General features: G+C 45.7%; 1 protein-coding gene across 2 annotated transcripts in view; it reads right to left on the bottom strand.

The window, feature by feature from the left end:
* The window catches only part of SH3GL2 (SH3 domain containing GRB2 like 2, endophilin A1), a 161,517-nt gene extending 141,283 nt beyond the window's left edge, over positions 1 to 20,234 (bottom strand). The window contains exon 1 of one of the 2 annotated variants that reach the window (XM_053298743.1): positions 19,985 to 20,234. In XM_053298743.1, coding sequence (XP_053154718.1) covers positions 19,985 to 20,029 — 45 coding nt within the window. In that variant the 5' untranslated portion in view covers positions 20,030 to 20,234. Of the gene's footprint in view, positions 1 to 18,757; positions 19,173 to 19,984 lie in introns of those variants that run through there. The other variant, XM_053298742.1, reaches the window with a different exon arrangement.
* Positions 20,235 to 22,280: the final 2,046 nt, after the last annotated feature.

Here is a 22,280-nt window from a genome sequence, read left to right as displayed (position 1 = left end):
GAAGCAGTAATTCTACTGCTTGTTACACTAAGGGCATGTAACAAAGAGGAACAGGGAACGTGAGAGGCCTGCATGCCCACAGGGAGGTCTTAATTGGATTCCAGAATTCAAAGTCTGTCTCTAGCCACATGGGGAAAAGGAAGCTGGCCCTGAATAGCAGAGAAAAGAGCAAACAAAGCAAAAATACAGCTTATTGAGGAAAAGAACCTCAAAGCTATAATATTTAGGCATCGAGTTAATTTAAGGGAAGTGTGTCTAGGGATAACCAGTGTGGATTGCAAAACATTGTCATGCAAAAATACAAATATGAGTAAGGAATAATTATACATCTTTCAGGCAAGCAGCCTGAAATTGCAAAACAATTTCCATTCCCAGACAAGATTTCCACTTGGAAAGAGGGAAGCTGCTGAGACATCTAAAAATACCCTCTGAGTACCAGAGGGCAGATTCTTCAGCAAAGCCACTTGGTGCTATATTGCAGTGAAATCTGACTTCATAACCCATTTAACCTGCCTCAAACAGGGCTGTCGTAATGCATCAAGGTGCCTTGGCAGAAGAGCATGGAGCCAGCAAGGGCCATATGCATCCATGCTATGTCTACCGATAACAGTTTTGGGGCCAGCGGCAAGAATTTCTCCAAGTCAGATCTATATTTGTATTGTGTCCATTACTATTTGCTTTTATTTACACAAATGAATGAGTAAGCTATGGGAGTAGCATTTACTAAAAGCCCTATGAGCTGCAAGGTTCTATAAAAGGAAATGTTGTGTCATCGAGTCGGTGTCAACTCCTGGCGACCACAGAGTCCTGTGGTTTTATTTGGTAGAATACAGGAGGGGTTTACCATTGCCTTGGTTTACATTGAGCAGTATGAGATGATGCCTTTCAGCACCTTCCTATATTGCTGCTGCCCAGTATAGGAGTTTCCCAGTTCTATAGGCTGGCAGGCAATTCCTGGATACGTTTGGGAGCTGTTCATGTTACATAGGCCACCAAACTTTAGCCATACTGTGGCTAAAGCAAACCCAGAGATAACGTTGGAAGTTCCTGCTCATGTAAAGTGTGGGAAGAAATTTCAAAGAAGCTACACAGAGCTTCTAAAAGATCATCGACATGTGCAAGTGGGGTTTGTACATCCTTAACTATACTGACTTTTCCATGTACAAGGATGGAGAAAGGGGCATTCAGACTTGAAGGAAATAGGGAAAGAGTCAGCAAGGCAGCTATAAGCTATTTGATCCTTGAAAAGCACCACGTGGTTAGGAAATCATGGTGATGGGAGGCTACGGCAGAAGTGAGAGACTACAGCCCAGGGGTGTAGCAAGGCTGGAGCACACCCTGGGACAAAAACTGAAGATGGATCCCAGGGGCTTCCCTCCAGGCCCCCTGTCAAAGATACCCCACCTTATTTCTTTGTTGCAGCATAACTTTAAAGACATGGGGGGTAGGGACATTCTTGGCCTGACCCTTCTCTCATTCGTATATACAAATAAAATCACATGCCACTCCTGCATGCAGACACTTCCACTCACACACATTTGGAACATGTGCATTTCCCCAGCTCGAACAACCTTTTAACCTGTATTCCCCAGCTTAAAGTTGAGGTGAGTCCTCCAATCAGGAGCCAGCCACATGCTAGTGAGTCAGGAGGGGGGGGTGCAGAGGGAGCTGCCGCCCAGCAATGCCCGCCCTCTGTAGGGACATTCCCCTCCATTCAATTATAGTATTGCTCTGCTGTAGCCAAAAGGCATGCAGCAGCCACAGTAGCCATTGCTACATACAGCTTAAATCATCCCTTCTGCTATATACACAAACCAGTTTTCAGTTGTATGAATGACTTCATTGTACAGCCCTAGACAGAATTTTTAGTAAGCAGGGGAATCAATTATGCACTTTTTCAACTCCTAAGTTAAGCTATCTTTGTGTAACCTTTGCCCTTTTAAATGTATTTGTGCTGCACTGGAAGCCGGAAGCCAGTTTAGATGCTTTCAGTGTTGGTTGATTTGTGCATAGCTCAAACAATAGCTCAAACAATCTACCTAAGTGAACTTATTACCACTTCCATAAGCAGAGTACACTAGGGGGCATGGAAATCCCTGCTTACACTGGGACTTGTGTGAACATCCTTATCCATGATGGACCACAGGACGTACAAGGGAGCCCCAGCATTCTCAATCAGCCGGGACTGCTAGGCATGTAGAAGCCAGTCTTGGTGGTGCTGCACAAGAATACACTTGCACAGCTACTTAAGACAGCAGGCTTGCACTTGCGCAGTGGAATTTACATAAGTAGCGTTGCACAAGTGCAGGCGTGCTGTTTTTAGTAGTTGCGTAACTGTGCTCCTGTGCAAGACCAGCAGGGCTGGCTTTGTGTGCTCAGCAGTCCTAGCCAACCAGGAATGTTGGTGCTGCCTTATGAACACTGGCACTGCCAATGAATTCAGACCACTGAAAGCTGGTTCATACATGCATGTGCAACGTGCGAGAGGAGTCAACTGAAAGTTGGAGCGTTGAGCGCTGTCTGAATTTCAGGAGTGCTACCAAAAGCAGCCAGGAGTAAGTTCCAAGGGTAATGCTGGTGTACAGTTTGTGTGACTGGAGACTATACGAAGCAGATGTGCCCTACAACGCATGGAGGTCAGGTGTGCTAAACAAAGGTACCAGGCAACACAATTTCTCTCTGCCTCTGTACTGTTTGCATGTCTCCACAGAGTTCAAAGAGCTTCAGAAACCAGAATAAACGGAGGCAACTTCATGGATAACAGTTATACACAGCGACAAAGAGTAGTATTTATCATAAATTGCAGACAACTCAGTGAAATGAATAGTTAACTGCAGCTCATTAAGCTAACTGTGGCTGACTAAAAGATTGGAGGGGGGGGAACCACACCCACTCACATGTTGAGATTTCTACTATACCACATTCAGGAATAGGCTCGGGCAGTTTTAGATCCCTACAGAGAATTTTCTAAAACTGCCAAAACAGGCTACAAATGCTTCCAAAAAGGGTGTGTGATTTGTTAGGACGTATCCAACGAGGTTTATTTAATAAGTCCTTCAAGTGTACAAAAATTAAAATCTCCCTTAATAAAATATGCAAGGTGCCATAGTATTTCCCCCATCCCCCGCCTTAGAGGTGTTTAAAAATAAAATAAAACAAACAGCAGAATATCCTCATCAATCTGGCATGCTTAGATAGGTGCTCCAGACAAAAGACTGAGTTCTGAGTGATGGCACCACTGAACAATAATTACCAGTACAGGCTAAACAAACACTGATACAGCCCATTACTGTAGTATGGAAATGCAGTGTGCCCTACCAACATATCTTGCTGGCATGACACAACTGTTCTATTCAATTACATGATTATATGCACGCTAACAGGAAAAATGCATGAGAGCAGCTGCGTGGGGTTTAAAAAAATATATATAAACCACACAGTGTCTTTGCAATCTTTCAAGCCTCCATAAAATAAGTAATGAGACTGTTCTCATGTAAAGACAAAACCAGACTGAGGAAGCCAAGCCCCGTCTTGCCTGTGCGTAAGAACCACCAGGATCACACCTGATCCTGGTGGCACCCCGGCAGCAAACCAGCCTAGGCAGCCACCTGCTTAAACAAAGTTAAGAGAGCAAGCACTCCCTTAGCCCCATTTTGTTAATCATGTGGCAGCGTCGGCTGAAAGCAGCCAATGCTGTGACACTGATGGGTGGATGACCATCACTGGGGGAATCCCCATGATGCACCTCACACTCATGCAGCACATTATGAGAGTTCCAGAGGCCGGGGCAACGTGTCCAGGCCCCCGGCCCTACACACTGCCAGAGGCAGCCAGCAATCGTCTGGGTGGGTGATCTGCCCGCCCAACAAAGACCAGGGGATTGCCTGTGGGGGAGGTCGGTTTTTCAAGGCTTCCTCTCCTCACCCCTTCAAGCCTTTTCTCACCTATTGTGAGAAAGGGCTCACTGATTTTTACTACTGAACACACAACCGCTTTTCTGAACCACTATCTCTAGGTCCCTTTCTCAACCTGCTCTTGGAAAAACCAGAAAGTGAAAGAAGCAACGGGTAACCTCTTTATAGGTCAAGATGAAACTGTTCCTAACTGTAAACATAATGGAGTAACAAAGTACTTAAGGAAGTATCTGGGGTGTCCTCCTGCTGAAGAGGAAGCCAAGTAGCAGCCATCAGAAAGGGTAAGGAAACCCTGTCTTCAGGACTCTTCCCACTCCGAGATTGTGTCAACTTTGGGCTTTAAGCAGCCAAGCATGCAGAATGCTGGAAGTACAAGCCCTGGTAGGATTATGACTGGTTGGCATGGGAGACCTGTGGAAGATCCTAGATTCTGCCTAGGTCCTGTTATGGCAAATATAACATGACACCAAAGAGTGAGTCAAGAAGCAGAGTATCACAGACCAGGGATCAAGCTATCATGTCCAGCCAAAGGAGACAAACAAGTACAGAGGGCATTAACAAGCAGGAAAGTAGGCAGGTAGATAAGGAAACTGTAAAAGCACCATACTGGAAGGGAGACCATAGGAAGAACAAGTAGGCCAACTGGCAACAATACCTAGAAGGAAACTATGGAGACACAGACAAGGCTGGAAACTAGCTTTTGCCAGGCCTTCTCCAGCCCAACCAGTTAACTGCTGAGGGGGGAAAGGAAGTCATGGTAGAATCTGGGAGGATCTTCTATCCTGTCCCTCCACTAGTTAGTTCACCACAAGGACCAGCTGTAAAGATAAACTGTGGCTGGGGATGATGGGAGTTGTAGTTCAATAACAGTTGGAGAGTCAGGTTTGCCTGTCCCCTTAATTAGACTAAGGGAGAGGACACCACTTTTCTTTTTTTACAACACAGTTTATCTTTTGTTCTCCAATATGCAAGTGTCATGCTACTAGTAACTGGGGACACACAGTTCCATGCACATCAGCTAAGCTGATCATTTTTAAAAAGGAACGAAAAGAAACATACAGTTTTCATGCATGGAAACTGTGAAGGAAAATGGTCCAGCAAGTAGTATAGTACAGTTACAGAGAAAGAGCAGCGTAGGAAGATCTGCACTTCAGCCCAAAGTCCATTAAGCCCAGGGCTTCAAGAGAGTAAAGTTAAATCAATTAAAGTTAAAGCAGTTAAGGTTCTTTCAACTCCACAAACTATTTTATTCCCCACCTTCCTGCTATCATGGAACTCAAAGCAGCATACAAAGAGGTCATTCACACAATCAAAAACTATGTTCTAACCAGGTTTAGGAACTGTGTGTGCTCCCAATTTTCGGTTGTGTGGAAGCAATATAGGACGAAAACCTGGGTAGCTTTTTCCCCCTTCCTTGCTTCCACACAACCAAAAGTTGGAAGAACAGACAGCTCCCAAACCAGGGTAGAACACAATTTTTTGAATGTGTGAATGACCTCATAGTGTATCCAGGTGGTCTCCCATCCAGGCCGTGGCTGGACCTAGAACTGCTTAACTTCAGCAAGCTTGCTGCATCAAGTGCCTTTTGGCCATATTTATTTATTTTTATTTGATTTATATACCGTCCTTCAAAAAATGGCTCAGGGCCAAAAAATGGCTTTAGTTTTTAAAATCAAAACTAAATCAATTAAACAATTAAAATAATTCAAACATTAAAATCATTTAAAAGCAACATTAAAAATTTTAAACCCTGGGTGAATAAATGTGTCTTCAGTGCCTTTTTAAAAGCTGCCAGAGATGGGGAGGCTCTTATTTCGACAGAGAGCGCATTCCAAAGTCCAGAGGCAGCAACGGAGAAGGCCCATTCCCAAGTAGTCGCCAAACAAGTTGGTGGCAACCACGGATGAACCTCTCCAGGTGATCTTAACAGGTGGTGGGGCTCATGGTGAAGAAGACATTCTTTTATCATAGCCAAGGAACAAGAGCTTCTTTCTGTGTCTGTAGATATGGTGGCCAACATTTGATTTCTGGCAGGGTCAGAAATCAAACTACCCCAGTAATAAGATGATTAAGTTTGCAGACAACACAAATGTGACTGGTCTGATTACTGCTGGAGAAGGGGAGTTGGCCTACAGGAAGGAAGTGGAGCGGCTGACAGAGTGGTGTGGGGAGAATAACTTATTCCTCAATTTAAAAAAAACAAAGGAGATCATTGTGGATTGTAGGAAATGCAATTTGGACATTCAGCCACTCATTATTGAAGGGATTTGTGTGGAACGGGTTTCGGTGTTTAGATTTCTGGGAATGGAGTTGAGAGATGATCTGACATGGGGAGCAAACACCAAAGATTTGGTGAAGAGAGCACAGCGGAGATTATACTTCTTGAGGATTCTCAGGAAGAATAGTCTTTCAAATAATCTACTGCTGATGTTCTACCGCTGTACCATAGAGAGTGTGTTAACCTATGGAATCTGTGTGTGGTTTGGGAGTTGCACAGTCAGGGAAAGAGCATTGCTGTCCAAGGTTGTTAAGACTGCGGAGAGAATTATTGGGTGTACTCTTCCCACTTTAGACCAAATTTATGCCACCAGGAGTTTTAACAAAGCGGTAGAGATAGTGCATGATCCCACGCACCCTGGAAATGATCTCTTTCAGCTTCTGCCTTCGAGAAGGAGGTACAGGGTCATAAAAGCCAGGACTAGCCGCTTGAGAAATAGTTTTTATCCAAAAGCAGTGTTAGCTCTGAATGCAGCAAAATACAGTTTCTGATGGGGTTTTTGTTTTCAGTTTTTTAGAGTTAGAGCAATGGGTATATGGGGGGGTGGGGGGGTTATATTGGGATATATTTAGTTATTTCTTGTTAGGTCCTGTAGAGGTTGTTGTAGATTCTTTCAATCTCGTTGTTCTGTACGGGACAATGACAATAAAGACTTATCGTATCGTCAGATAAAGTAGCCAGGGTGGAATCTAGGGTTTACCAACTATTCAGACTCAATACAGTAGCTGATGGATGGAAGATTTGGCTTTGTCAATCAGACTTAAAGATGTTACCAGTGAGAAGGGCTCCAGAGTGGGCTGCAGAGGAGGCAGGTTAGATCTACCATCCCTGCAGATGACTGCTCCTGTGCTGGGCTCATTCCCAGATGATTCACCGCATGGCCAGGCAGCGGGGAGGGTCGGGGGCCAGGATTTGTCGTCCCAGCCCCTGGAAATACTATGATGCACCGCATGAGTATGTGATGCATCATGGAGCTTCCTCCCTCCCCTCCCAAGGATAGGAGAGCACTCACTCGCCCAACCTTGTTTTCATGGGTGGCTAGTTCGGTGGTTTTGCCGCCATGGTACCGCTGGGCTTGGCCCAATCTCAGTGGTTCACACAAGTGTGCAAAACCAGGCTGGGCTCCCTGTTTTGCACAAGCATGAAAAGCTTCAGCATCTATCCTTACTCAACATAAACAGTTGACCATCCAGCAATCTAAGAAGCTCCCGGAAACTGTTCAGGAGACTCTCACTCCCATCTGAATCATTTTATTCTGGAATCAGGGATAGCTTGCTACAGTTCAATAGTTACAGTAGACTTTAAAAGAAGGACTGCGGATCAAAAGCACAGCTGGACCCTTGGTTATGGCAAAATACCTACCCTTGGGTTAATCCATTCAGACGCCCCAAAAATTAGATCATTAAAATGAGATCCTCCTGCCCTCCAACAGGCTATGCCCCACTGCTTTAAAACGCAGCATGCAATTTTAACTCTGCGTTAATGCCAAGATGGCAGCCCGTTGATGTGAACCAATTATTTCTCCCCCACCCTGTTATATATTGCTGTAAACCCACATCTTTAAGGGACAAGCAATGAGCGTATTAGTCTGGTTACCAATAAGATTCTAGCATGCACATACTCCAATTTCTTCATTTTGTACAACGTAATGTATGTTGTTACCAGTGTTCCCTCTAACAGGGATTCCCAGATATTGACTACAACTCCCATAATCCCCAAACAAAAGCCATTGCAGCTGGGGATTCTGGGAGAGGAGAGCTGGTCTTGTGGTAGCAAGCATGACTTGTCCCCTTAGCTAAGCAGGGTCCACCCTGGTTGCATTTGAATGGGGGACTAGAAGTGTGAGTGCTGTAAAATATTCCCCTCAGGGGATGAAGCTGCTCTGGGAAGAGCAGAAGGTTTCAAGTTCCCTCCTTGGCTTCTCCAAGATAGGACAAGATTATTATTTTTTAATTGAACCAACAAACTACCAAAGCATACAGTACATTGCCAAACCACAATTATATACAAAGTGGTTGTTTGTACATGATATACCTACAAAGATTTACACACAATGATTTGGAAACCCACAAGGTTATGGAGTATATGCAGGTAGTACTGTAACTCGGGGGTGGGGGATTTCAAGGCACATCAGGTAATCGGGGGCTGAGAGAGATTCCTGCTTGCAACCCTGGAGAAGCCACTGCCAGTCTGTGAAGACAATACTGAGATAGATGGACCAATGGTCTGACTCAGTATATGGCAGCTTCTTATGTTCCTATGAGTTGTAGTCAACAACATCTGGGTATCCCTGTTAGAGGGAAGTCTGGTTGTTACAAGCACTCAGATCTGTACAGTTTCACAGAGAACTAGCTAGGTTTGAGCCATCTGCCACAGTGTCAGATTAAGAAAGAGAGGTCGTGTTTTGCATTCAAAGTTCAAACCAGGATTGGCAGAGCCATGAAGTGTTAGCCAACAGTGCTTGTGATAAACTATGCAGCTGCACCATGTTGAAATAAGTTTCCCATGGCATCACTGAACTCCATTATGAGCTGGAGTCAGATTCAGAGGGCTTGGGATTCAGTTTTTAGTAAGTCATGCACTTCTGAACTGTGAATAGTTCATATATTGAAACCCCTAACTTTGAAATTCACCATCACCACTACTCTTCTTCCATCAGTAAGAAAGAGTGGTTAGGGACATGGCACTTTTGAACTTGCGCCTTCAGCAGAGAACATTAAAACCCAAATAGGATTTTTTAATTGATAAAAACAAGGAGGGAAATATCAAGGAATGACAAGCAATTTGAAAATGAAAACAAACCATTTATTTGTTATGTGTATGAAGGTGTGAATGGTTGTTGGATGTGTAATTTCTCCCAGTTAATCAGTGGATCTTGTTTATTTTTATGGAGGATTTAAAATGGCGAGGGCTTTATTGAAGGGGAGCGGGAGGTTGAGGATTAAATGACAATCGAAATGATGATGATGATGATGAAAACAAGGCTCAGTTTTATTAGTTGAAAATTACATACTAAAGTTAATACACTGGAAATAAAAAAAATCAGATAGTAAAATTAAAAGAGCACACACTTCTCTACTCTGGCTTTGCATGGATGGAAGTTCAGTAGTTTCAAGTGGTTTCTGAGTCATGAAGCAAATACTTCCCAATACTGCAGTGACAAGAATGAGACAGAAGCCACTATATGGGGAAAGAGGAACAGCAGAAGAGGAATATTGCACTTGAAATGTTGGCCTAGTCTGGTCTGGAGAGCAGGGCTCCATATTGCGTGGTTAGGAGGATCAGCCAGTGATAAACAGGATTCCTGCAATCAAGTGAATTTCCACTGGAGCTAAAATGCAGTTGATGCAACTAAACAGGATTCACCCCACTGAACTTCCTATACCAGATTAGTGGTCAAATGCACTGAAGTGGTTAACTCTTCAAAGGAACAGATGGGTCATCAACTAAGTATAATGTCCACCACACAGAGATCACTTTTACATTTGACTAACACCTCAAGGTTCCCAATTTAGCAAATTGTATCTCAGATCCAAACAAATTGGTCCAAAGTGATTGCAGTTTGTATGATGCCACAACCTGTTTTGATGGCAACCTATAGGATCAGTTTGGATATATAGGTAGATAGGGTATTAACATTGTATTAAGAATAGTTTTCCATCACAGAGAATTAGTTGGACAGAACTGTAACGGGCAACAGGTTTCCACTTAGGGCCACTTCTAATGCTACGAGAACTTTGCTTTTTTTAACACAGAAAACATTATGATTTCTGAGTATATCATAATGTTTTATAGGGTAACTACACCCTAGTCTATATGATAATCTGAAAGGCTTAAGTTTGTTATATGGCTAAAAATGCTAGTTAGGAATTCTTTCTGCCAAGTCTGGGCAGAATTTAAGCTTGCAGGGTCTACTTTGGTTTTTTACTACCAGCCAGAGGTAGATGGCGCAAAACAGTGTCTCAGGATGGGGGACAGATAGAAACTTAGTATTAAGGACCAGGTTGCCTCCGAGTACACGAGCAGACCAGGAATTTGTTTTCAATACCAGAATGCTCCCATTCCCTTCAGTGTTTCATTCCCAGTTAAATAACTGGGAGTTGGAAACATGTGCTGATCTATTGCCAATCACCCAGAGATCTACCAATAGACGCTGAGCTACCTTAAGAACATAAGAACAGCCCTGCTGGATCAAGCCCAAGGCCCATCTAGTCCAGCATCCCGTTTCACACAGTGGCCCACCAGATACCTTCCGCCCAAGTTATGCCTAGGTCAGTCTCTCTTTTCAACTAAGTATTGAGCCCTTTCTCACAATAATGGAGAAAGTGCTCCACACTGCAGGGAAGGAAGTCTTAAAATGCTTACCTCACCCGCAGACTATCCTGGTCTTCTTGCTAGGTGAGCAGATCACTCACCCAGATGTTTACCAGCTGCTACTGGCAGCTGGGAGGCCCCCAGAACTCCCATAATGCACCATGTGAATGCTCAGTGCATTATGGGGAGCTTCCCAAGGCAGGCCTGGAGCCCTGCAGTCTCCCAGCCCCAGCTGCAAGCAGCCATGGCTGGCAGACGATCAGCAAAATGGTGGCTGGAACCATTTTAAGAGGGTGGCTAGTTTGGCGCCAAGGCACTGTTACTAGCTGTGCTTATTCTGCCTGGCTCTCAGGAGCCTCCCTGTTTGCAGTTGCAGCTCCAGGCTTGGAGAATGCACTTTGGATATGCTCAGAGCTGCACCACAACGTGAGCTCTCCATACACATGGGGACAGATCACTTAGTTTGCACTGGGCTAGTCACCCCTAGACTACAAACCAAGCAAATTGGAATGGAGATCAAAATGCATGCCCCCTATGCGGGAGTCCCAGCTAAGTGGACCCAGTTAACTGGCATCCAAGGCCACTCTAAACTTAGAGTGACCACCTCACTCCTCTCTCTCCTTTCACAGGAGAGAACAACTCGCTAATGAGCCAATTACGCCAAGCAGGAAGGAAAGTAGATAAGGCAATGAGGCAGTGGTCTCCACATCACAAAGAAGATGAGTCAGTGACATAGCTCTAGAGATGTACCCTCTGAAATTATTGGTAGGCTTACTGGAGAGCTCATCCCTGCACAGGTACTCTTTTGCACACCTGCATATTCTGATGTTTATCACAAACAACCTTACTTGCAAAAGGCAACCTCCACATTGTTTCCCACAGGAAGAATGATCAGACACAATGCATTCTGCGGAGGTCCACCCTGGCACTTCTAATCAGCAAAGGATGACAGTAGGAATGTGCCCCCAATGCACGTTTCATGATATAAGTATCCCCAGTTCCATGACCCAGTGTGCAACTTTGGTCTTGCCACCTGGGACTCCAACAACCAATCTTCATGGCTCCCTCATATGCTTTATTTGGGACTCCACTGAGCATTCCATATTCTCTCCTGCAACCTACACAGAGCTTGAAATCACTGCCAGCCTTGGGAACTGGCTTCTCACCCACCACTTCACCAGGGGGTGTCAAGCTTTTCGCACCACTCTCTGGATCAGTCCTTCTGCCAATCCATCCAGCTTGCCTCGCACCCACAGGAAGCTGGACCCATGGAGAAGCCCTTCTCATGGGCACCTCTACCTCTACTAATCCCCACAATTCTCCTGCTTCCCCGCCACACTGAGGAGCAAAGTTCTGCAGCCCAGAAGTCTCATTGTCCAGATCAGATGAAGGTGAACGCTTGCCCCGCTCTTGGGCCCACACCTCTCTCTGTCTTAAATCCAAACTACCCACCATTGCTATCTCAAGCCTCTTTCTCTTGCCCACCTGGGAACTTACACAATTAGACTTTAAGCTAAAACACCTCATTGCAGTTGGTTTACTTAGAAACATATTTTTATTTAGACAAATCTATTATTATGAGGCATTTTAGCTTAATCTAGAAACATATTTTTGATTTCTCTAATCACACAATTCTCTTTTCTGTATCCCCCTCCCTCAAATAAATAAATAAATAAATAAAATAATTTATTAAAAAAATTTGAACCTTGTCTCAATCCAGTCATTTCTTGATTCCAAACATTTGCACAAATTAAAACTGATGGAGCTGATGCCCTTTATGAGCTAATTCCCCACAAAGCCCAAACATTGGGTTGCTGACCAAACTCTCCGGGCCAGTTCCATTACCAGCACTGCCGGGATCAGGCACAATCTCGGCAGTTTTCACGTGTGGGCAAGACCAGGCTTGGCTTCGTTAGCCCACGTGTGAGAACAGCCTCGTTATTTTTCATCCAACACATTTTGCCTTGGGATGAAAACTAAACATACTACTCCTGACTGGACCTGCCTAACCCAAGTTTCATGCTTTGAAAATGGTCTGCTGCTCAAAATTTACAAGGCATGGAGTTAAAAGGCTCTCTGAGCTAGAAAGGAAGCATGGTAAACTGTGGCTACCAATTTGAAGACTACATTAAACCTTCTCACATATTAACCAGGTTTCAGAAGTGTGAAGACAAAGCCTCAGGAGTCACAACTGACATTAAGGCATTGTAGTGGTTTAAGCTTTTGTTAAGATGCCACTTGTGTGATCTACAAAGACATGACTCTTTGGGTTAACAATCCAGGTTCAGTGCACCCACTCATCCCAAGGAGGAGTGGGGTAAATGGTCAGGTGGGAATTATCTGTTTGGAGGTCAGGCTCGGTAGGGTAGAAGTGTGTCCCAATAACACTTCAGGGAGTCTTTGTTTTAAGTGACTAGCTGGTCAGATTTGGGGGGTCAAGAAGTTATTTTGGAGCAGTTGGCTCTTTGTTTTCTCTTGGTGCAAGTCAAACCAGTGAAGCATTTAGAGTTGTGTGTTTCACCATGCCACACTCTGTTCACTCCTGCTCTCTTTGCAACACATGGTAATCTGGATTATGGAATCTACAGGGATTAAACATGATAAAAATCTGCAAACAAGGTTCATTCATCTTTGGAGTCCTTTCCAGGACCACCGTTCTTGCACATGTGGTCTCTCTCTCTTCCCCCCGCCCCACTCCGATACTCAGGCTATTTCCACCATTGCAAGGGCATCAAAAGCCATCCCAGAGGTCCATTCAGCATTTAGCTTCACACGGCTGCCAAGCATCAAATACCTCTGTAAATTTCCACACTTGCTAAATTGGTTAATGACGACACTTCAGTTCTACTCATTAGAAATTCGATTAACACCATTCCCAGAGGGGGCATTTTAAACCTCTTTCAAATACACACTTGGGCATGATTGACCAGTGGAAGCTCATTCATTTTACTATTTAGGAAAGGCAAGACTGTGTCTTCGCATGGCGACCTCAGACTCATGTGGTTTTCTTGATAGAATACAGGAGGGGTTTGTCATTGCCTCCTCTCGTGCAGTATGAGATGATGCCTTTCAGCACCTTCCTATATCGCTGCTACCCAATATAGGTGTTTCCCATAGTCCGGGAAACATACCAGTGGGGATTGAAACTGACAGCCTCTTGCTACCTAGCCAAGTTGCTTCCCCTATGTAGAAAAGAGGTAAAACAGGCATGATGCTCTTTGGGAAGAGAAAGTGCATGGGGGATGCAGCAGGACTACACTCTCTAACCACACTCCCCCCACTGACAACATGCTGATTAGCCATCCCACCAACCATCCATTTGCAGAGGGATGGTTCAGACAATACCATCCCTGTCCATACAATTAGAAAGGGAACACACTTAGAACACAATGGTCTTAGATGCCCAAATGTACCAATGCCCTCCTGGCACATCCCTTTATCACATTGGGAGGTGTTCATCCAAAACGCCCCTCTACACACACACCAAGTATTAGGAGCGTATGTAGAGGGACCACTTGGATAAAGTGCCTCCCGTTGCAAAAAAGGGATGTGCTAGGAGGACTTTGAGAGGTCTGCAGAGGAAATCACAGCAGGCAAACTCTTGGCACCCAAACCAGGGAACCCCTGGACTAGTATACAGTTTGCAACTGCTGTATCAGAACCCAATTCTTAGTTGCCGGATGAAGACCCAACATTTGCCAAGGACAGTGACAGAGGGCCATTTTAACACCAAGCCACCAAGTGAAGACTTCCAGAGAGCTGCAGCTAATCCCAGTCCTCTGATAAATGTATCCATATGAAACATAATCATCTCATATACCATTAGGCACAGGACCATCACATTTGTACAGTAAAGTGGAGCCACGCACCTACAGATATGCAAAAAAAAAATATTCTTTTAATAGTTCAATGAAGACTGAGCATGCTCACTGACTTTTAAGAGCCTTAGACTGTTGAAGGCAATAGAACATCAGTTGTTGGGGGCAGAGGAAGGAGGAAGAGGTGAGGATGTTTGCCCGACTGTGTTCCTAACCATTTATAGTAGCCAGGTGGAGGATTACAGATGGATTCTAGTCTCTCTCCATCCAGGAAGCTATTAAAGGCTATTATTAACAGGAAGCCACTGTTAAAGCAAGAAGAGCCTGCAAGTCTCAGCACTATAGGACAATTGTGCTAGAGCAGTGGGCTGCTAGGGTTCAGGGAAAGGTGGACAAGGAGTTATTCATGCAGCCTCAGGGTGTAGTGGAGGAGGGATGTGCAGAGACGGAGAACCAGTACTTCTTGGCTTCTCTGGCTGTTGGGGTCGACATGGCCATGGAGAGCGCCTGCGCTTTGGAATTTGCAACTGCATCACTGACCTTCAGATCCTCAATCTTATTTCTCAGGGGAGAGATTTCCAATTCCCCACCACCACTGCAATTCCACATGACTCCTCAAACTTGTGTTTTCAAATGCCCATTCATTGCATACAGACTTTACATTTTTAAGTGCTACCCTAAAATGGGAATATGTGAAGTAGCCCAGAGATGCACACAGGAAGGCCAAGAACAGCAGCCATGTTGGGGAAAAGTCTTGAGAGATTTAATCCACAAGATTCACATGGAACATGGAAGTGTGCACAGCCTCTCTTTACCTTGTGCAATAGAAGGATAAAAAGGATTTGTATGTGTTAGTCTTGTCAGATTATGCAAATTGAGAGACAGAATAAGTTAAAGAGGTGAGCAGAGGACAAGAGAGTCACATTCTCTAAATCAGACCACAGGCATTTCACAGAGATCAAACTGGTTTCAATGCAAATCTCTGGGAAACCACATTTAAATTATGAATAGTGTGGTTCTCTTTTTTGCAGAGATTTCTGCAATCCTTAAAGTTTTACTTGTCCATTCCACGTGATAAGCATTTTTAAAGTCAAAGCTAAAATGTCAGTTATATAAAATGTGGTTTAACAAAATATATTACATTCTAGGTACTGTACTAAGAACTATAATTTACACTTTACTTCATGGAAATGGGCTTTAGAGAGCAATCAGGAAGACCCCTGCAGGTCGAGAATCCTTTATCCAGACTGCTTGGGACTAGAGGTGTTCCAGATTTCGGATATTTTTTTGAGATATCTTGGGCATGAAAGGTTACTGTTGTTGGTTTTTTAAAGGTTTTATTTAAAGTATATAATCAAATAAGCAATGAATTTACTCAAACATGGCATTTTAGGTGGAAAATGCCCTCCTTCCCTCCTTGCAGCCCAGGCTTGGCTTTGGCAGGGGGTCTCAACAACCCCTGAAGTTCCTTCGTGCCTTCCCTCCTTCCCTCTCACATGCTTTTCAATGGGATCGCACTCCTTCCCGCCTTCCTTCCCCTCTCCCAGACCAGCTTGAGAAGTGTGTGAGTGGCAGTGCTTCAGAGGCAGTAAACAAAAGGCAGATAGCAAAGCCTGAGGGGAAGAACTAAAAGGGGAGCTAACGAGCTGAGGAAGCAACAACACTGAGTTTAGGGGCCGTAAGCGATCGCTCCTGCAAACTGCGCGTCCTGCCCAATCCCGGCCCCAACGCTCCCCAGCCGATTACAGAGCTGCCGTAATGTTATCTCTGTGAGTTGCAGGCTTTTTGCTGCTTTGTTATACAGTACTGTATATACTCCGTTAGCTGCTGAGTTGGGGCCGGGATTGGTTTGAGGGCTGAGGTTTTCTTTTTGTGTGAGAGAGGTTAAAGCTACAAGCATTTTTCTCTCTCTCTCGGAATGGTGTCCAGATTTTGGAGCTTTCCGGATTTCGAGAGTCTGGATAAAGGATTCCCGGCCTATACTACCACATTAATAGCATTAATTCTTGCCCACTTAGTGTTACATTTATATCCTGCCCTTTCTCCAAGGAGCACAAGGCAGCATATATGGTTCTCGCCCTCCTCCTTTATCCTCACAACCACCCTATGAGGTATGTTAGGCCAAGCTACAACAGGCCCAAGGTCACCCAGCACCCTTCATGGCTGAGTGGGGGTTTGAACCCTTAAGGCTCCCCAGTGCCAAGAAGTTTGAAGATGTGGTGCAAGTGCAACACTCCAACCACTATACCATGCCTACTGCCTTAAACTTATGAAACTTTCCTACTTATACACAAGAGAGCACACACATGGAAGCTTAGGAGAAAAAAAGATCCTCCACTGTACTAGACAGGACATATACAATGCAAACTTGTTAAAATCACAGGAGTTCTCTACTGGTCACAATGAGATATGAAAGTATGAGGCTCTACACACAATCCGGGGTGGGGGGAGGAGCAAGGCCAGGACACTTGTCATGTGTTGCCATGGTGTGGAGCCACGCCAGCACACAATCAACTAAATGTAAATGTTGAGTGAAGCCTCTTCGAATTATACCCACGGCATGAGGGAAGCAGCCATTCCCCTCTGCTCTCAGGTTTTCTTTTTGTGCAGGATTGGTTCACATTGCATGCCTCTGTTTTTCTCCTAGCCAATGGGGAAAGGGGGGGTGGGAAGACACAGAGAGAGAGAGAGAGAGAGAGAGAGAGAGAGAGAGAGAACATTCCATGGGGAGGAACACAATGTTGCCTTCCAAACTTTGTGTCCTAGACTAGGAGCATTTCTATACTCTAACAGATTTCTTCCCTTTTTTACCACACGTGTAGTGTGCATTACATCAGTTTGTTGGTAAAACCTCTTTTTTAATCAGCGAAAACCTTAAGCAAGCAGACTAATAATGTTCAAAAAAGTCAAATGGAGCATATACAGAGGTTTTGTAACTACAATTTTCAAACAGTTTGCATCCTAAAAACTGGTTTTCCCACTCTTCACACCCAGGCAAGGCAGCTCTTATCGTGTTAATGACTCTAGGTCAGTGCCTCTCTCTATTTGCCACGGCATTTTCAGGAAAATCCGCTTAAAACCAGGATTTTTAAAACCTGGAAATACAGCGAGATAAGCTAGAATTCAGAAGCCCAATTTGTGTGGGGGGTGCTTGGACTTCAGGGTAAGTTTGGCCCTCTCTTCCGAAGGAGATTCACAGTAATAGCCCCGTGTGGAAATGCTCCTGATTATTGTCCCAACAGGCCTTTCCAAACTCCAGTTAATACCAGAACCATGAAAGGCTTCTTAAGAATTCTCTCCACTTTTTAAAAAGTGAATGTGCCTGACCAATGTTAGTCAAAGCTTCCTCTCCCAACTAGATTTGGCTGGAAGGGCATTTGATGTGGCTGAAGGCTGACAGGAGAACTATGCTGAAGTGAGGAGAAGACAACTATACATTATGGATGATGAATTGTCGGTCATAGCTGTGACCACTGTTCCCTCTAAGGCGTGCGCATGTGTGTGCGCTCACACATTTTCTGATGTCCACTCAGTTAATTTTAGGTCCCACTCAGGTGGAGTTAGGAAAGCCCCACTCTGAATGCATGTGTGCACACACTGCCTTGATACTGCTGTCCAGAATAAAACTCATTCTACACACAGATAAAGCAAATTAGAGAGAGCACTGGCTGTGACTGACAACACGGCATGGTCAGAGGTGTCAAACAGTTGCTGCAATATTGTATTGTGTTTCCTTGGGAAAGCACGGCCAAAATCTGGCTTGTTAACAATAGCTAGAACTGGCCACTAATATAATAATCTCTTTATGTGGATGTGTCAGAATAACCAGGATGAGAAGGTGTCAACACAGAACTGTGCTGTTAGGTCAACGTGGAAGGCCTGCATTTCCTAGAATCCAAGATCATGCAGTGGTGCAAAGTCTTGAGAGGCACTAAACCACATGGCATCCTGGAAGTCAATTTTATAAATGGCTTGCTGTTATCATGAAAACACTTCACAGGGAGCATTATATAATATGTGGCCTTCATTAGGTGCAAAATAGAGACAGAAGCATCATTGTGATCCCACAGATGTCAAAGAAGGAATTCATTTTCCTCTCCACTGTAAGCCGAATCAGAAGCTGAACCTTGGATCAAGACATCAATGTAATTTTAAAGTAATACATTTTTTTAAAAAACAAGATTTGTGCCATCCTTCATTCTCCACACCAGTACATACATATTCCTCCCCACAGCAGTCCAAACATTAAGTTGTTAAAACCCTGCAGGCTGATGGACTCACTGTAATATTTTTAAGGCTCGTCCCTTAAAACTGAGAGGGTAGGATCCTCTATCCAAAATACTTTTAACAGATTAACCTTTAACCTATACGGAAGCTCTTTCAAAAAACCCAAGCCTTCATATCTGCCAGGCATAAATAAAAAGCCACCTTACTTCTTCTTTTCGCAGGCTTTTAGCCAAGTATCTATGCACAAGTACTGTTGGCATTAAGTACTCCCAAGTACTGTTGGCATTAAGATTCCAAGGCCAGGTACTGGTACAGCCTTAAAACAAGTTTAAATTCGACTAGAAAGGGACGACGGTCCGGAGAATCCAATAAGCAGGAAACCCTATGGAGGGGAGATTTTCCGGCCGAGACACGGAAGGAGGAAGAAAATGTGCACACACTGGAGGGACAAAGTGTCACTCCTCATGTGATGGAGCAGCTTGGGCGATCAAAGCCAGTAGCTACATCACGGCAAGGTCACTGGAGGAGGGTTTTTACATAATCCGAGTCCTGGCCGGATACTCGGCAGGGAGGCTATGGAAAGTGTACAACCGATGAACTCTTCCCCACCCCCTCCCTACACACACACGCACGTTGCAGTCTCAGCCAGCCTCCCGTGCTGCCTGGCGTCTTCCCCCTCCCTTCCCTCCACCCGAGGAAGGCTGCAGCAGCGCGGGATAAACAGCCACAAATCCTCCCCGTCCTATGCAGTGGCGGAACTGCTTCAATGCGGAGAGTCCAGGCGGGAAGCGGGGGAGAAGGGCAGGCGCCGGTGTCCGCCGCCCACCAGTCTGAGCTCCAACCACTGAGCGATGCCAGCAGCCAGGGCGATTTCCAACAAGAAAAGAAAAAATGAATAATAAAGGCGTCGGCTGGCTGTGTCCTTCCTTCGCCTTCTCCACGGAAACCACCATGTACCCCTCGCTACTGCAGAGCTGTCCGACTCCGGCAGTACCCGGAACTCTCTCCGGCTTCTGCTGCAGTCACAGGGGGTAACACTTGTGCATAGCAAACGCCGGTTGTTCAAGAGTAGCTTGGGACAACAGGAGGGATGCGAGTAGGGCTGAGAGGGCAGTCCTGGTGGATCTCTCTTCCTCGCCACCGCCTCTAACTAGTAGCACCAAGTGGCACCTCGACAGCCCTCCCCAAGGCAAAGCACCACAACAATAGCCAACTCCAACCGGACTCCTTTTGCAAACGGAGTGTCTCAGCCCAGAACGCAGCGCCCCCTAGAGGCCGCCCTCTCCGCGGCTCATTGCATCAGCAAGCAACACGAGGCGCGATTTCCAGCTCGGAGGGTTAAACATGCACCTCCCTCCGGACACGACCCGCAACGCTCGACTTGGGGGTCTGCTTCCCCTACTCCGCCGAAACGGCGCTCCTCGTTCTCCTACCTGGGTGGCTTTGTGGAACTGCTTCTTCAAGCCTGCCACAGACATTGCTGCTGCTGCTGGTGGTGGTGGAAACCCGGGGCTCCGCGGAAGGATGCTGATTGAGGAGCCACTGGCCGGTGACGCTTCCAACGCGGGATTGCTCTGCTGCGCTGCCTTTCCTTGCTAGCCGATCTCGCCTCCTCTTAACCCCTCCTGCCTGCACAGGTTATCAGATGCTGGGCTATGGTGCAGAAACGCCCTGACGTCAAAGCAAGGCAACCCGGCCTCTTAAAGGGAAAGCTCAGTCTCCGTCTTTCCTTTTCTCCCTGCATAGCTAAGGATAGCTTTGCCCCCTCTATCAAGGATGCTCTCTGGTACTAGCGAACCAGGCAGCGAAGGGTGTTGGTGGAGCGCGCGACCCCTCTGCATGTTTACTCTGAAATATATCCCACCACGGACTTTAGTGAGCCATGCAAACCCAGGCTCCCGCCTATGGAGGTTTACTTGGATGTAAGTCCCACTGTGTTCCATGGGGCTGGCTGGCTGGCTGCTCCCAAGAAAACCTGCTTGAAATTGCAGCCGCGACTGCCTGGATTTATAGGCTGCGGAATTCAGATCTCGGCTCATGCACAGCCCTCTGTGATTACATTCGCAGAGCAATCCACGGTGGCGGCATGGCATTCTTCTGTACATTACCAAAAAACAAAAAGTACACCTTGCAACGTACTTCAGAGCAAACAAGTGGGGCTATTTGCAATATATAGACTAGGAACCATAAACGACCTCACCAAGGACTTGTTTTCTTAAGAAACTTTCTTCTATTGAGTGAGATCATTGGTCTGTCTAGGGCAGTGTTGTATATACACCAACAGGCAGCTGCAACTCTCCATCAGACAGGGGTCCAGGGGCGTAGCAAGGCTGGAGTGGGCCCAGAGATAAGATTTTAAAATGCCCCCCCCCACTGAAGCTCAGCTCATGAAGTAAAGAACTCTGAAATGAGGCTGAATAGTGGTAACAAAAAGCATAGTAACATTAATATAGATATAGATATATAGATACACACACACACACACACATACCTATGTGACACAACAGAACATCATCTGAAATTATTTTATAAAAGGTTTTGTAAACTGGACGATGCAAGTCATTGAATGGTACTAGAGAAAGACATGCTGTTCTGGTAGCTCCAGGTCTTAACACTCACCTCAATTTTGGAGGATGACTACAACTGAAGGAAGCCCGGGCAGGTGCGTGGCGGGGGGAGTCAGTCATGTGACTTGCCTCCGTGGGGGGGGTCCAAGGCAGTGGGCCCCCATACAACTGTCTCCCCTTGCCCTATTATAGTTACATGCCTGAAGGGCGCTTTCCTTGGCCTACCAGGGATTGGCCCTGGATCTGCATGCAAAGCTTGTGTTCTGCAACTGAGCTACAACAAGGATCAAGGCAGAGAAGCTGTTCTCCCTTTCTACCAGGAAAAATAGGCACTTCTGTGGCCACCTATACCCTTCAGGCCAGGGGTGGCCCTTTCATGAGGTGAGGTGAGGCGGTTGCTTCAGGCAGCTGACTATTGAAGCACCACTAGGGCAGCAAGATGATGCCCCCCACCCCCGCTGTTGTCATCGGAGCAGCTCTTTGGGACAGATCTGACTCTTGCGAGCTTTGCAAAGAGTGCCTCTCCTCACACTCCTGGCAAAGCTTGCAAGAAGCTCAAGGAGGCTGCTGGCAACCCATGGTTCCTTCAGAGCTTGCAAGGGTTGATTCTGAAAGGGGGCTGCTGACCTCCATGAGGGGCAAGGGCAAGGTGGCATTTTGTGCCTTGCATCGAGCGCTGCAATACCTTTGGCCACCTTGGATACCCTAACTGCTTACTTCTGAGTCAGGGTGCTTTGTATTGGGTTCTTGAGGTGCGAGAGGTGTTTCAGTGACATTTGTAATCCATGTATGGGAATGGTAGGCTCCTTCACATGATCCTCATCTGGGTAAGAGGAGTGCCCAGCCAGGGTAGGAAAGCTGGTGTGTTCCCCATCAGCAGTGGTGAGAACTCCAGAAACAAGGCCAGAGGTGCACCTACGTAATTTTGGAACCTGGACCTAAAGGCCTTTGGAGCCCCCACCCCCCACCGCTGCAAGTTAAGCTTCATCTCCCTACACACACATACACACACCGTGACACATGCAGTATTTTTAACACTTGAGGGCACAAACAACAACTGAACTCACAAGAATGTAAGAATATAAAACAGGGACATGTATGCAAATACGCACTGGCAGAAACATTTCGACACACAACTTCACATATTCCCATCCCACATATT

Source organism: Hemicordylus capensis, chromosome 2, assembly GCF_027244095.1.
Source record: "Hemicordylus capensis ecotype Gifberg chromosome 2, rHemCap1.1.pri, whole genome shotgun sequence".
In the NCBI taxonomy this organism is placed as follows: domain Eukaryota; kingdom Metazoa; phylum Chordata; class Lepidosauria; order Squamata; family Cordylidae; genus Hemicordylus; species Hemicordylus capensis.
The sequence above is the reverse complement of the archived record's forward strand: the minus strand, read 5'-3'. Positions and strand labels throughout refer to the sequence as shown.